This window comes from Misgurnus anguillicaudatus, chromosome 24 (genome assembly GCF_027580225.2).
Source record: "Misgurnus anguillicaudatus chromosome 24, ASM2758022v2, whole genome shotgun sequence".
Lineage (NCBI taxonomy): Eukaryota > Metazoa > Chordata > Actinopteri > Cypriniformes > Cobitidae > Misgurnus > Misgurnus anguillicaudatus.
Window position 1 is genome coordinate 11,267,047 of NC_073360.2, and position 15,286 is coordinate 11,282,332.

The 15,286-nt window shown below is 38.9% G+C and overlaps 1 protein-coding gene across 1 annotated transcript in view; it reads right to left on the bottom strand.

Moving 5' to 3' along the window:
* The window catches only part of gbe1b (glucan (1,4-alpha-), branching enzyme 1b), a 174,246-nt gene that overhangs the window by 24,652 nt on the left and 134,308 nt on the right, over nucleotides 1-15,286 (bottom strand). Inside the window, exons 14-15 of the mRNA XM_073863520.1 lie at nucleotides 12,273-12,407; nucleotides 641-754 (exon numbers count right to left, since the gene is read on the bottom strand). Of these exons, the coding sequence (XP_073719621.1) occupies nucleotides 641-754; nucleotides 12,273-12,407 (249 nt within the window). The remainder of the gene's footprint in view (nucleotides 1-640; nucleotides 755-12,272; nucleotides 12,408-15,286) is intronic.

A 15,286-nucleotide genomic window follows, 5' to 3' on the forward strand; every position in this document is an offset into this window, starting at 1 on the left:
AAGCGTTTCTTTTTAAAGTTTCTGCTAATATGACATTTAACAGCAAAAGAGCGCTCACGCTTCAATATTTGATTGACAAGACAGCTGACGCGGTCGTTGCTTAGCAATAAGAAAAGCCGCGTTGCACTGCTCTTTTTTAAAAAAGGCAGTGCATTGCGCCTTGCGTTTGCAAGCGTTTAAAGCGCTTTTGGTGTGACTGGCCCCTTAATTTACTAAAAAACATTAAACAATAAATAAAGGTGCAACACTTAACAATAATATACATAACGGTAACATAACGGTAGAAATATACAAAGTTAGTGATAAGGAAGGACTTACCATGCGCGCTTACTGTTTTGTATACGGTAATTTAATCACATCGAGCTTAAAGTTTTGTTTCTACTTTACTATACGTATTGTCATTTATGTGTATCATCTTTTAAACTGAACGTAGTCACATCTATGCGTGGGTGCCTGAGCGGGAACAGTTTGAGTCAGAAACGGATATGGCAGAACACTACTAATAGCAACACTACTTTGTCAGTTCAATTTAACATTTGCCAGTTTACAGCTCCATTCGCAGAATTCAACAGATTTCCTTTACAATCAGTAAAGATACATGCTGATTCATGTGGTCATGTGTATGATGTTGTGTGCATACCATCATAGAGTTGGGCCGATCGTTGAATGCCACTGGCTCCGTGAAGAACTCCGTGTTGTGGTCCAATCTGCCATGACCTCCATACTGGATTTCATCCGAGTCCAGTTTGATCTTATATCTGGAGTAGCGTGTGGTTAAGGAACACATTGAGGAGAGTCTGGGTTGCTGTGATTGGCTAATTTCCTCGTCAAAGGGACAATGCAAACCGGTTCACAAATTTGCTCACACATATAAAAATATTGTTATATTAGTTTTTACACAACATTTACATTGGCCTAAAGAAAGAGTAAATATTGCCCTTATATTTTAAAAGTTCACCACATGCCACTAGAGACAAAGTATCATTTAACAGATCAAATAGACGCATGCATCCACCCATCCATCAAAATGCTTAAACCTAATGGTCCTAACATTGATCTCAAGCGGCCAAACACCAGGCACAATTAATTCGTTGTCATTAAATCCTCATGGCATTCACACTGAAGTGTTGTGGATGTGAACTAGTTGTCCATCCTCTAGAGAAGTTCTCCTGCTCTTCTGAATGCAGAGCGACGAGTCGGCGCTACTGATTGCTTTGAGCTCCGCTGAGACAATGACACACATTCGTCCCATATAAACACGGCCGCCAAAACCGATGAGTCTCTGCATCAACAATTCCAGGCAGAATTATTTATCCATTTCAAAATATTAATAATGTATTCCATCAAAAAATGTTTCAAACAACATCGAACGTGCACGCACACACAATTTCCCTGTCTGTGCAACACTGACTAAATTGACTAAATTAAATATTAAAAAAAGTAATTGCCTAGACTCATGACCGGAATAAGAAACACTTTTGACAGAGAAAGAAAGGTCAGGAAAGAAGGATGAAGACGTTTCGAAAGAAACTGGAAATCTATTTCATGCTTTTTAGCTCCTTATAGGTATAAGTTATACATCAAAAAGTTGACAGCTGTCTAGAAAACTTATTATGCTAAACATATGACAATATAAAAAGTGCTTAAGGCACAGTGGACACATTTTTGTGACTTTCTATATAAAATGCATAAAGAACTTTCAGTGGGAAAAAAAACTTTCAGAAAAAATTGGAAGTACATCTTTGCACCTAAAGAGTTCATATTAAAGCTTTTACATGCATAAGACTGTGACTTTTCTTATGTAAATATTAAATGTAAATAATAATACGCTGTATTTACTCATAAATATAGTGCATTATTTGCATCCACTTTTTAAATTAAGTTTTACTTGAAATTTTTAGCAAATTGCATAAATTCCATGTAATACTTGCATAAAAATGGATCCAAAAATGATGCACTATATTTATTTTTTCAGTGCAGTTTCCCCCTATATCTGTAAGTAAACACTGTGTTCCTGTGGCACTAAGAAAGCGAAAGATGGAAGTGCTGTAGTGTCTGTTTACGCCTGCCTCTCAGGACTTTAAACAGTTGTAAGATGTAACAAACATGCAGACGGGCATCTAATTGGCTGCTTGAATAATCACCTCATATCCCCGTGGGCAAGCGCTGGGTCTTCATGTTATCCTCAAACACTCTGTTACTCAGCCCCTGGAGCTGGAGCACACTTGGCTTTTATTGTCAGCTTGCCAGCTTTGATAGCGATGATTAAAAAGAAGTGTTGCTATTCGTATTGTTTGTGCCAAGAATGACGATAGATGAGCACCCCACCAACCCACCCCACCGACCCTGAACAATTATTTGCATTGCATTCTTTCACTGATAAGACAAACTTGCATTGTTATGTATATTTTGGGGGTGTTTTAAATAAGTGATGCTATTTATACCATGCAGAAATAAATGGTTCGGCATATAAGTTGTTTACTGTCGTTATTTAAATAAAACTCAAGCAAGCAGGTAAGCTTTCACGGAAATGCACTTGTGTTAAACTCAGGAGTGCCCAAAAGCTGATTTTGTGAAATTTGCATTAAAGCTGCAAGATTAGGGTGCCATATTATGACCCCAACAAAGCTTATAAAACAACCTAAATTTAAGCTTTGATATATTTAGATCTCAATTATTTCTCAAATTATTTCCTAAACATTAATGAGATTAAATGGAGAGCAAATGAAAGCTGTAGCTTATCTCTGGCATCTCAGATATTTTTTCCTGAGAAAAAGACCCTGAAATCTCACAAATGTCTCCGTTAGAGTTTCAGAAAAAATCTTAATGTCCACAAACTGAGCTCAGATTCGCCAAGTCAACAATTAAAAGTCAATATTATAGAAGATTTATTAACTCAAACATGTCTCACTAAATTTACACAAATCCAGATTATTTAACCTATTAAACACTCACCTAAAGGACCACCAGGAACACCTGTTCAACTTCTCATCAATGCAATTATCTAGTCAACCAATCACATGGCAGTTGCTTCAATGCATTTAGGGGTGTGGTCCTGGTCAAGACAATCTCCTGAACTCCAAACTGATCTGCAATCTGCTCAGTTACTGGGATTTTCACGAAAAACCATTTCTAGGGTTTACAAAGAATGGTGTGAAAAGGGCAAAACATCCAGTATGCGGCAGTCCTGTGGGCGAAAATGCCTTGTTGATGCTAGAGGTCAGAGGAGAATGAACCGACTGATTCAAGCTGATAGAAGAGCAACTTTGACTGAAATAACCACTCGTTACAACCGAGGTATGCAGCAAAGCATTTGTGAAGCCACAACACGCACAACCTTGAGGCGGATGGGCTACAACAGCAGAAGACCCCACCGGGTACCACTCATCTCCACTACAAATAGGAAAAAGAGGCTACAATTTGCACGAGCTCACCAAAATTGGACAGTTGAAGACTTGAAAAAATGTTGCCTGGTCTGATGAGTCTCGATTTCTGTTGAGACATTCAGATGGTAGAGTCAGAATTTGGCGTAAACAGAATGAGAAAATTCATCATGCCTTGTTACCACTGTGCAGGCTGCTGATGGTGGTGTAATGATGTGGGGGATGTTTTCTTGGCACACTTTAAGCCCCTTAGCGCCAATTGGGCATCGTTTAAATGCCACGGCCTACCTGAGCATTGTTTCTGACCATGTCCATCCCTTTATGACCATCATGTACCCATCTTCTGATGGCTACTTCCAGCAGGATAATGCATCATGTCACAAAGCTTGAATCATTTCAAATTGGTTTCTTGAACATGACAATGAGTTCACTGTACTAAAATGGCCCCCACAGTGACCAGATCTCAACTCAATGGAGCATCTTTGGGATGTGGTGGAACGGGAGCTTTGTGCCCTGGATGTGCATCCCACAAATCTAAAACAACTGCAAGATGCTATCCTATCAATATGGGCTAACATTTCTAAAGAATGCTTTCAGCACCTTGTTGAATCAATGCCACGTAGAATTAGGGCAGTTCTGAAGGCGAAAGGGGGTCAAACACAGTATTAGTATGGTGTTCCTAATAACCTTTAGGTGAGTGTAGATTGTATCACACTGTATCAATGTACAATGTGAGAGACAGTTAAGACTTTACACGTTACAAATCTATAAATAATATTAAATTTGATGTGGACAGTTTGTCAGGCAAAGAAAATAATCCTCATGGCCACTAAAGCAAACCTTGAATCTTGAGTGTGTTTTTATTTCACACTTTTAAAGCAAGATAGCTAAAGATTCACCTTGTGACCAGAGATTCACCACAGCTTATTTTTAAGCTAAATCTCTGTAGATTTGGTCTAAATATGTTATTTTGAAAGCTTAAAATTTATTTCACTAAAATTTTCAAAACAGCCTGTAGGTGTATACTAAAGGCTCTTTCACATAACTCATGTCCGTATTCCCAGCGTTTTGGGAGCAAAATATCAAGCTACAGCATTACGTTCGGCCCCCCGTCGCGTACAGATCAAACACTTTAGCACACCACTCGAAGTTCAAACAATCTTTCGACTCTGGTCACTACTAACTTTTCGAAGTGTAGCCGTTGATGACTGAACAATTTCCATGACGTCTAATTACGTGGGTGGTTCTGCACTACTTGCAATAAAATTTAGATGTTAAAGGCTACTATTTTGACTAGGAATTATTTTACATTAAAAAGATCAACTTCTGAGACTTAAATTAAAGTGTTTTTTCTTGTTTAGAAACAGATTACTTTCTTACAGACAATTACTTTTACTATTAGTATTGCTATTATAGGGGAAACGGGGGGCAAAAGTAACACGGGAAGAAAGTAACAAAGCGATATTCTCAGACCCCTGACTACATTTGCATTCCAAGCCATGATGGCACTTTTATCACACAATCCTTGACGGAGCTGCCAAATTTCCTCATCGTTTACCGCGGATAGGTCCGGAAAGCTATTTTTGAGCATGGAAAGGAAATTTCAAGTTCTATGTGTCACAGTAATGATCTATCTATCAGTAATACATCCAGAAGTGTGCCTTTACACTTTTACAATTTTTTTCTGACAGTAAAAGTTACACATACCATCGCAGTGGTTAAGTGCTTAAGTGCGACCCGCAGTAGTGTGCACGTCTCAAACTATGAAAAATATAAAGTACAATCTCACCCAGCGAGATATCTTTAAGTTGGTGTGAACGCAAATGACCAGCAGACTCAGAGTTACAGTGCTATTTGCAAGGGGAGCCAACTGATACCAGTGATGAACCACAGGCATGGGGCAGAACAATGAGGCAACAAATTCTCTCTTGATCACTCAAGATTGTAAAAAAGTACTAATCTGCCTTACCAGTACACCATCAGAACGCGTTTTGGCCGCAAAATGGAAAAATTATAACCCCAGTAAGGTTCCTCAATTGAATCGTGTGTTGTTTTGTGGATGGAAGTGCTATAATAAACATACACATAGGCGCCGATCCTGTGGGTGCTGCGGAGCTCGGCTCGAGCACCCACCGAAATGGACAAATTTTACTCAAATACGCTTCTGAAATTCTGAGCCTCTCTTATTGGTGGATCTCACGAATTGCAATATCTAAAATGCTTTGATGGATTCACATTTCGTGTGTAAAACAATGCGGAAAACGTGACCGTGCTGCTTTCTTTTCCAAGCACTTGGGTTTTCCAGAGCATCTGCCGTTGCTAAGTAACCTAAGCTTTGCTTGACGTTGTGACGAGCACACACTGCCAAAAAAGAAATCGGCGCCTATGAACACTCGCGTTTGTTAAAAAACGCATATCTGATCCTCGTTTACATTAATATATTTCAAAATATATGTATGCATTCCCTACTGAAAAATCCAGCTAAGACCAGCATAAGCTGGTGAGGTGGTTTTGGATGGTCTCCCAGCTTGGTTTTAGCTGGTTTTGCTGGTGTAGCAAGCTGGTCTAGCTGTGTTTTGGTCACTTTTTAAGCTGATTTAGCAGGACTTAGCTGGTCACCAGGTTGACCTTAAAACAGCTAAAACCAGCTACCAGCTTATGAAGGTCTTAACTGGATTTTTCAGTAGGGTTATATATAAGACCTATATGCATTAATGTGTGTGTACATGTCCATAACAAAGAAATGTCAGGTCCATAACGCTCTTTCTTCCTTATAAAATGCACATGCAAAAACTTAAATAAAATAAATACTAAAAATGTTTTTGATAAGCTGACCTTTCTCCATTTGTTGGGTATTATTGCTTCTGGTTTGTGTCTTTTAATTCCTACAAAGTATCTTAAAGAAAATTTGATACACGTTTGATAGCGCTGTGAATATAATGGTCCAAATGCAAACTGTCAGACCTTTGTTTTACATATTTAATGTATGTACATATACAACTGTCTTTACTCCTGTTGCTGGACACGGCCACATGACACAACAATCACTGTTTCTCATGCGCTAGAAACACCAACGTCATGGGTTTGATTCCCAGGGCATGCACAAAACGAACACACAGCAAGTCTCTCTGGATAAAAGCATCTTCCAAATGTCTGAAATGTAAATGGCTTCTGGTTGCTTTGTCGCTGTGAACTCGACTTGAGAAGTGCCCAATGTTTTTTTCTCCGATGCCTAATAAGGACGCCAAACTAAGCCTTCCTGCCTCTCCAGGCAATTCGGAAACTGATAACTTTATTATTAATGTCAGCATTTGATGTTCCGGCTCTAGAGGAAGCGCACGAGATGTAAGCAGGTATCACGGCATTGCAGAATATCAGTTCTGCCCCTTGTGGATTTGTATAGACGCCATGCCCGAGATCCATAAAAATACTTCAATCCCAAGAGGAGAGAAATAGCATAAAAAACCACAGGGATCCTTTATAGCGAAGACGTCTACATTAAGCATTCATGCATTGATCAATACCACCCGTTCCCATTGGACAAGTGCTAAAGTCGCAGAGGACCAAAGCCTATGTGACTGACAGCAACCAACACGGAGCGTGAGGGAAAATATTAAAAATATTATTGTGCGTGTGTGTGCGTAGATGACTGCAGAAGTGAATACACAAGACCCAGAGTGGTTAATTCAATGTTCCCTGGCAAGCATGCCAGAGTAACACTAGCAGCCCTCCAACTCAAATTGGCGGTTGGAGGCTTTTAGCAATTATGTTTTTGTTAGAGCGTACAGATGCGTGTCTTGCAGGCCAGGCGACTCTGGTGCTAAAGCACTATAATCAGTGAAGGCTTGCTGGGCGAATGGGAGGGTCTGAGATCAAAGTCAATTTGTTCACAGGAGGAAAAATGAGGGACAAGAGGGTGGCAGGTTTGAGGACAGCAGGACCGAAGAAAGGTGCAAGTGATCGCGTTTGCCGAGAGGTTTGCGACTTTATGGCCGTCTCGTGTTTGCAGTAAGGGTAATGGGAGCTCTTAGTAGGGCAAACAGGTCGGTGAATGCTGTGATTTTAGGATGATATTAGGAACCTAAATACCATTTCAAAACAAAACCACTTGTATTGTGCAGTAATTCGACACCATCTGGCATTCTCTGTACCAACACCAGCCATACAAAGCATGGTCTAAAAGCTCCCCAAGAAATAGTGTGTAAGTTTTTCAACATTTTGGAATGTGTACATTTTTTATTGGTCAATTGCCTCGTCGGTGGTGCAATCTTACTCAGCAACCAGCAAAGTGACATCAGACCAATCAATGCTGGGTATCACAAAACCCAATTTTATGTGTTTTACTCTCTTAAAAATAAAGGTGGATAATGTTTTTATAAACCATTTTAGCTGTGTGGTTCTGTCCATAAAGAACATTAAACAACAAAATAACCTTTCTGGTGCTTTTTAGTGGTAAAAGATTATTCAGACTATAAAGATATGGTCCTTTTAAGAACTTTGACCGGAGAAGACTGGAGAACAAAAAGAAGAAAAAACAAAACAATACTACACGTTGCATTCCAACCAATCATTGATTGGAAGGCAGCAGAAATAACAACTGATGTCCGGAAACAACCGCGATGAAGGCAAACAGATTGATGCCATTGCTCCATAAATCTTTCTCCTTAAAGCGATACTCCATCCAAAATTCAAAATTACCCCATGATTTACTCATCCTCAAGCAATCTGAGATACATATGTCCATCATCATTTACTGTGGGCTCACATCAAATGCGAGTTCAACAATTTGCACGAGTAGATTGCATACAAATTCAATGCAAAGACGCAATCAGATGCGTCCTTGCGTGGGGCGACGCGAATGACGCAATATGGGTGCCGCGTTTGCCGCGTAAACACACGCTATTCGCCTCAAATGCGTTTTCGCCCCACTTGAAAATATTCAACTCGAGCAAAAAAATTGCATGACACGAAGTTAAATCCCAAAAGTAATCTAGAGCGAGTAAAGCGATGCCCCGTGTTTGGTGTGTATGTAGCATATAGACAAATACATTTGGAGTTATTTTAGTAAATGTCCTTGCTCTTCCAAACAGGGATCAGGGAACCCCCAAAAAAGCATTTATCCTTCACAGAAGTAATTCACGCGTCTCCAAGGGATAATAAATGTCTTCTGTGGGTAATCGATGCGATTTTGTAAGAAAAATATACATATTTCAAACTTTATAACAAGCTTCTGGTAATGTGCTTAGTTACCTGTGGTAACTACTTGAGTAATAAACAGGATAATGTGCAGTCATGTTGTTATAACATACAGTAGTGGTCAAAAGTGATGTTCATCTTCACTATTTATCTAAATATAAAAAAATATAAAAAAACTGTATGCATGTTGCATTGGTGTATTTAGATAAACTGAAGCTCAGCTTTGAGAAAAATTTAGGGAGGCATGGCAAAAAATAACACACATGTGCAAAGTTTATAAAAACATAGCCCAGGACAATGACTACAAAATATAACCACAAAAGAAGATAAAAAAATATTAATAACAGATTAAATTACAGTCAATGTATGTTTTATTACCTGTGAGCTTTGTTTTTCTAAGCATTTTTTTGTGTGTATTTAAAGAGCCACACAGATCCAAAATCAAAACTGACCTGTATTGCAGTGTGTCATGTAGCTGTCCATCAATGTAAACAATGTTCAAAGTAGTTGAACCAAAAAGTGCATGATTAATAAAGTTATTGGCTTCTAAAGTAGGGAGTTAACTCTGAATCGCTGAAACGAGTCGTCATATGGATTGAATCTCCTGCCTGACTTCATCCACCTCACACGAACACTTTGCATAATAATCTCCACCTACAGCCTTACCCGCGGGACAAACGAAAACTATGACCTGTCCACAGCTAGTTAGTGTGTAAACATCATATCACGCTGTGTTTTCAGTTTGTGTTGTTTTCACTGCCAAAGGATGAAGATATATGAAGAATCTGTGGTTAAAATTACTTTTTCATGTAGGGATTCACTAGACGTTTGACAATGAAAGATGGTTCAGTACCCAGTTTATTTGGAACACCATGCATCTCCTAATCACAACCTGTAAGTATGATTATAGCTACATACTTGCTTAAATGAGTGTAAAAATGTTAATGTCTATCATTGTTTTTACTGCTTGGATTAATGATGAATGATGTTGTTGTTTAAACTCTTAATATACTGTCAGAGAGTCACGTTAACAAGCGGCTAACGCATACTCACTTACGGCTTTGCTATGACACGGTTAGTTTACATAAATGCTTAAATGAGTGTAAAATGTTAGTTTCTATCATCGTTTTTATTGCTTGGATTAATGATGAATGATGTCGTTGTTTAAACTCTTAATATACTGTCAGAGAGTCAACGTTAGCAAGCGGCTAACGCATGCTGCACTTACGGTTTTGCTATGACCCGGTTAGCTTACATAAATACTTAAATGAGTGTAAAATGTTAGTTTCTATCGTTGTTTTTATTGCTTGGATTAATGATGAATGATGTCGTTGTTTAAACTCTTAATATACTGTCAGAGAGTCAAGGTTAGCAAGCAGCTAACGCATGCTGCACTTACGGTTTTGCTATGACCCGGTTAGTTTACATAAATACTTAAATGAGTGTAAAATTGTTAGTTTTTATAGTCGTTGATATTGCTTAGATTAATGATGAATGATGTCGTTGTTTAAACTCTTAATATACTGTCAGAGAGTCAAGGTTAGCAAGCAGCTAACGCATGCTGCACTTACGGTTTTGCTATGACCCGGTTAGTTTACATAAATACTTAAATGAGTGTAAAATTGTTAGTTTTTATAGTCGTTGATATTGCTTAGATTAATGATGAATGATGTGTATTTTCGATAATGTCTTCTCAGTAAATCATGTTAGCACTAGGTCAATACATGTTACACTATTGTTGGTCTGTGCCACTGATCTGTGGTCTGTGCAGAGACTGTCAGTTGACCAATCAGAGCAGAGTAGGCTACTGAAAGGTGGGGTTTAGGCAGACTGAGTCGTTGAACGGCTTCAAACGAATCGTTTGGGGATCTCTGAGAAATGGGGAATATTAAATTTATATTTTGAGAAAATTACAGTGTTTTTTGACCTTGCACGCATTTAAACCTGCTGTCCGGGACATATAAACAGTGATAGGATTGCTTAAAATTGGAATCTTACTGGCTCTTTAAATAAAACCCGATATTCTAATTACGCTGTGATTTGCCTTTTTGATCAATAAATACGTTTATTGTTTTGTCAATTTTCATCAACATCACTTTTGGCCACTCCTGTAAATTTTACAGTATATAACACACAATCTCTCTCTCCATTTCATCGTCATCAATAACAAATATAATTATTCTGCCACCACCGCTGGTTCTGCCTGACTTTATTCATATTCATTTTTCCGTTCCATCTTTTATACAATTCATTAATTTAGTTTCCTTATGAAGTCATCAGTTGTAAACCACAGGACTGTTTCGCTCGAGGGAAAGGTTGTTATAGATTCAAGGAGGACTGCTGATATGGGTGAATTATTTAGAATGACGTTCAAGTAAATGCCCCTGACAGATAATAGCAGAATGATGACCTGACACAATCACAGACGCCTGTTGGCACGCAGCATATCAAAGACACATCAGGCCTGACAGGAAACGCTTTCATGATACCCAACTGGGATTTACAATACTCCAACCATCTGAAAAGATAGAGGCGCGTGAAGAACTTGTCCATCGAGAGACGAAAAGAATCGGGAAGATCGAGAGGAAAATGCATAGATGGTTTGAGTTCTTGTCAGGTGCTGATGTCGACAGAATTTTAATGGCTGATGTTTGTGCTGGAGTGCTTAACTCAGGGGAAACTTTGTCTTCTTTTATCCAAACGAAAGAGAGGAAAAGTCTAAAAGAACAAAACTGCTGCTCATCCTGTTAAAGGACATGGGAGATATTATTCCATCTCTCTGTAGATTCCAGATTTATGACCACTTCCTCCCCTGAGCTTTTTTGTACATTTGGTATAGTTTGGATTGCGAAACTTGGCTTGTTTGCCAAAATGTGGGATTTGCAACTGTTAAAGGGGGGGACATACAATCAACACCCATGAAACATTTCTAAGCCAATCAGATTAAAGCATTCAACCACTGTAGTGAGTACATATCAAAAGTGGTGCATGGATGAACAAATGACAAACTCAATAAAGACCAATAACAATAAATGCAGTCTTTCTCAAATATTCCCCTGCAATTAATCTGAAGGCACAGAGTGTTGCGGCATTTGCTTGACTCACCTGGTGCTGTCTAACAGAGAATAGAGACACACAGATAAATATACACAGGTGCATCTGAGATGGAGTATGTGCGAGATGGCAGGGGTTTAATGAAAAAGCACTCTGGACATGTTGGGTCGTACTTGTTTACCTCTTCTGACACGGAATGGCACATTCATCTGTCTGCACCTCTAATTGGACGCTTCGCTTCAACTCCCATTGGTCGAGGACGGTAAGCTTGCCGACACAAACATGCACACATACACACGCACGGAGTAATGCTAGGCAAATTCTTCAGCGTGTTTCTCTCTCGGGCTCATAATGACAGCTGTTTCTGCCGGTTCTACATTTCAAAAGCTGTTTTTTTCACTTCCAGGCTAAAATACTTCCCGTGGTATTAAACCAGTATGGAAGTCACTGAGGATAAATCAAAAACAACAGAAATAAAGCCTCAGGTGTTTAAGTCTAATGCCCGGGGTTTTAAGGTTCAGCCTACTGTAGGAAATTTGATGAAGAACTTTGAAGAAGGTTTGTACTGTAACCAAAACACAAAGCTGAATGAAAATGATCAGTTTCTACATACAACAGTCATTCAGACAGAAATGAAGGATATTTTCCCGCTGATCCCACAGCGATTCTATAGCTGGTGTAGCTTTCGGTGGGGTGGAAGTTGAAGACGAAAATGACGTTAGCTCTCTCGAAGACTATCACCTTGTCTCCCTCGTGTTTGGCGCTGACGTGAGCCTGCGGCAGAAAAAAGAAAAACCAACAAGTCAGCCAAATGGGACTGATTGAGATTTTTAATCAAATTATACAGTACTGTGCAAAAGTCTTACATGTTAGTATTTTCAAAATCTTTTGGAAAGCCTTCCCAGAATGGGGTAAACAAAGGCATATCATTACATTTTGATATATTGGGATGTCCCAGCATGGTCAGACAAAAATGGTCCCTAGCTGTCACTTAAAGAGTTCAAATGAAAACTTCAGAACTACACACTAGTACAAGGGGGCTTATTAGTACTTCAAAGTTACAAATTGTATACACTCTAAACAATACTAGTTTTTTTTTCAAGCCAGTGTTGGGTCAAAAGGGAACGAACCCAACCCGTTGGGTTATTAACCAGGAAAATGTTTATATTTGACCAAACAATGGGTTAAAACATCCAGCTTTTAGGGTTGAAACAACTCAGCATAGGTTAAATTACAACCCAGTGCGTTGGGTTCGTCCTTTCTCCCAAACTGGGTTGAAAATAACCCAGCATTGTTTAGAGTGTATTAACTTTTACAGATCTGTACTTCAATGTTACATATTGGGACCTTTTTAACTCATTCCCCCTTTTTTTAAAAAGATGGCCGCCAGGATTATTTTTTGTGATTTTCATAAAAATTTCACAAAATACTTTCCAGGAAAATTTTCTTCTATAAATACATAAAAATACAAATTTATCAAATAAAAGAACAGACCCTCTGCTTTCAAACAAACAAACAAAACAAGGAAAACAACTTTATATCCTATCTTCATTTGTTCTCTTTTTATAACCTCTTAAATATGGGAAGGTTTCTTTAAAAATAAAAATAATCATAAGCTGAAATAATGGCATTCTTGTAAAGGCCGGGATACACTGCACGATAATTGGCTGTCCCAGACGAAAGATTGCCATCGTGAAACTATCGTCGCGATTTCTGTGATCGTGGCTCTCCATCGGTGGTCCTATGTCGTACAGTGAGAGAGGATCAAAGACGGCCGTTTTCCCGGTCTTGCGTCCAAAGATAGCCTACGATAGTTTTCTGGCAGTGTCAGAAATTCGGCATGATCACCGCACAGTGTGTTTGCTGCTACGACCTACACGCCGGTATTTGTTTACCACGAGCGCATGCTGGTGACGTTGCGAAACGTGTGACGCAGCCGCCGAAGCTTCCGTGTCATCATCGTACAGTCTACATGCCTCTCGTACCCGATTTTAAACGATACATGTCGCACAGTGTGATAAGGTAATGATCTTATAAGAGGACAAAAATCGTGCAGTGTATTCCGGGCTTTAGGGCATTTTGTTGGAGATCAGATTCAGAATGATTATCAAAACATACAAAGAGTTTAAAATTAATTAAATTAGTTTTTCTTTCAGTTTTTTATAAATTCTGTATAAGCGCCATCTAGTCGATATAACAGCGGAATTACAGATAACCGTAAAAACTTGTCAGGAAAGTGTCATTGGCGGGGAAATGTTTTCTCTTGAGATAACTTGTAAAAGGTGGAGAAAGAGTTAAGGGTACTGCCGTACCTATTTGTACATACTGTTTGCTGTATATAAACACCAGGGGTCTCATAAAACTGTGCGTAGGATCCTTACTAAAAGTCTACGTACATGCAAAATCCTAAAATGCCATATGACAAAAAATATTAAGACTTATAAAACAAAGCAATGTTCCCTTTATAAATCACAGATCACCTGCAAGTGTGAGTACATGAATCATCCTCAGATCCCGCAAGCCCATTCTTTCATTAAGTTTGTTTTTTATAGATCACAACCTTTGTGTGGGAACTAGCGTACGCACGTTTCTAGCCCCGTTTAACTTGCTTAATGGAAAATCTCATTAGCCAATCACATGACAGCAATAAAGGATCTTTTGTCTGTCTAAACAAATAATCAGAAATGCAGAAGTAAATACTAGTGCATAAAAGTGAACAACCTGTGTGTTCCTTAGGAGTCAAATCAATAACCTTTGCATTGCTAACACACTGATCTACCAACTGTGCTCTGTAAACTGTGTTTCCATTAAAGTGACACCATGTAATTTTTCAACCTTCATAATACATTTTCAAGACCCTTGTGATAGTACATCGACTTTAAATAGGTTGAATGACATGTCTACTATAGCCTGACGGGGTCTGTATCACTTTTACTCGTATTTTAAAACTTAGGGTTTGTGGTAGTAACCATAGCACAAAAAAAAAACTACAAAATTCGACTGCTTTACGGCATACGTCACTTCCTCCACAAAATTTGTTTTAACGTGAAATTTGCTGGAGGCTACTTAAGGAGTGTAGAGAGCAGCTTCTATTATGTGACTCTGTGGCACAGTCTTTAGTGTCACGGACCTATAACACGGGCGACCCGGGTTCGATTCCCCTTTAAGGCAATTTTTTATATAAACTGTTGATTCATACATAAATGCGATGTTCCTTATAAATTACGGCGATTATATTGCATATAGTTCCCTGTATTCAGATGCTGTGTTCACGTATTTACCTTTCTTTTTACTGTGTCTATGATATTTACATTACAATCCAGGATGCTATAGCACTCAAACTTGCTCACAGTGTAAAACCAAACCCTATTCATTCACCAATCAGATCCGAGCGTTTCTCTCTTCTCTCTTCCTCATTTGCTGCGTTCCGCTGTCACTCGCGTGACGTATTACAAAGCGGCAGACCTAAACGCATCGGTTTACTTGGATTTGGAGCGATTTTCACACAAAAAAGAGGAATAACGAGCGCCATTGCGAAAAATCCTGGTGGCGAGGGAGAGAGAGAGGATGCAACAATATTTGTTTGGAAAAAGGCAAGGAAATACGTCTGGTCGTTCCTGAATTGGAAGGCTGCAGCCTCCGGAGGTCAAATA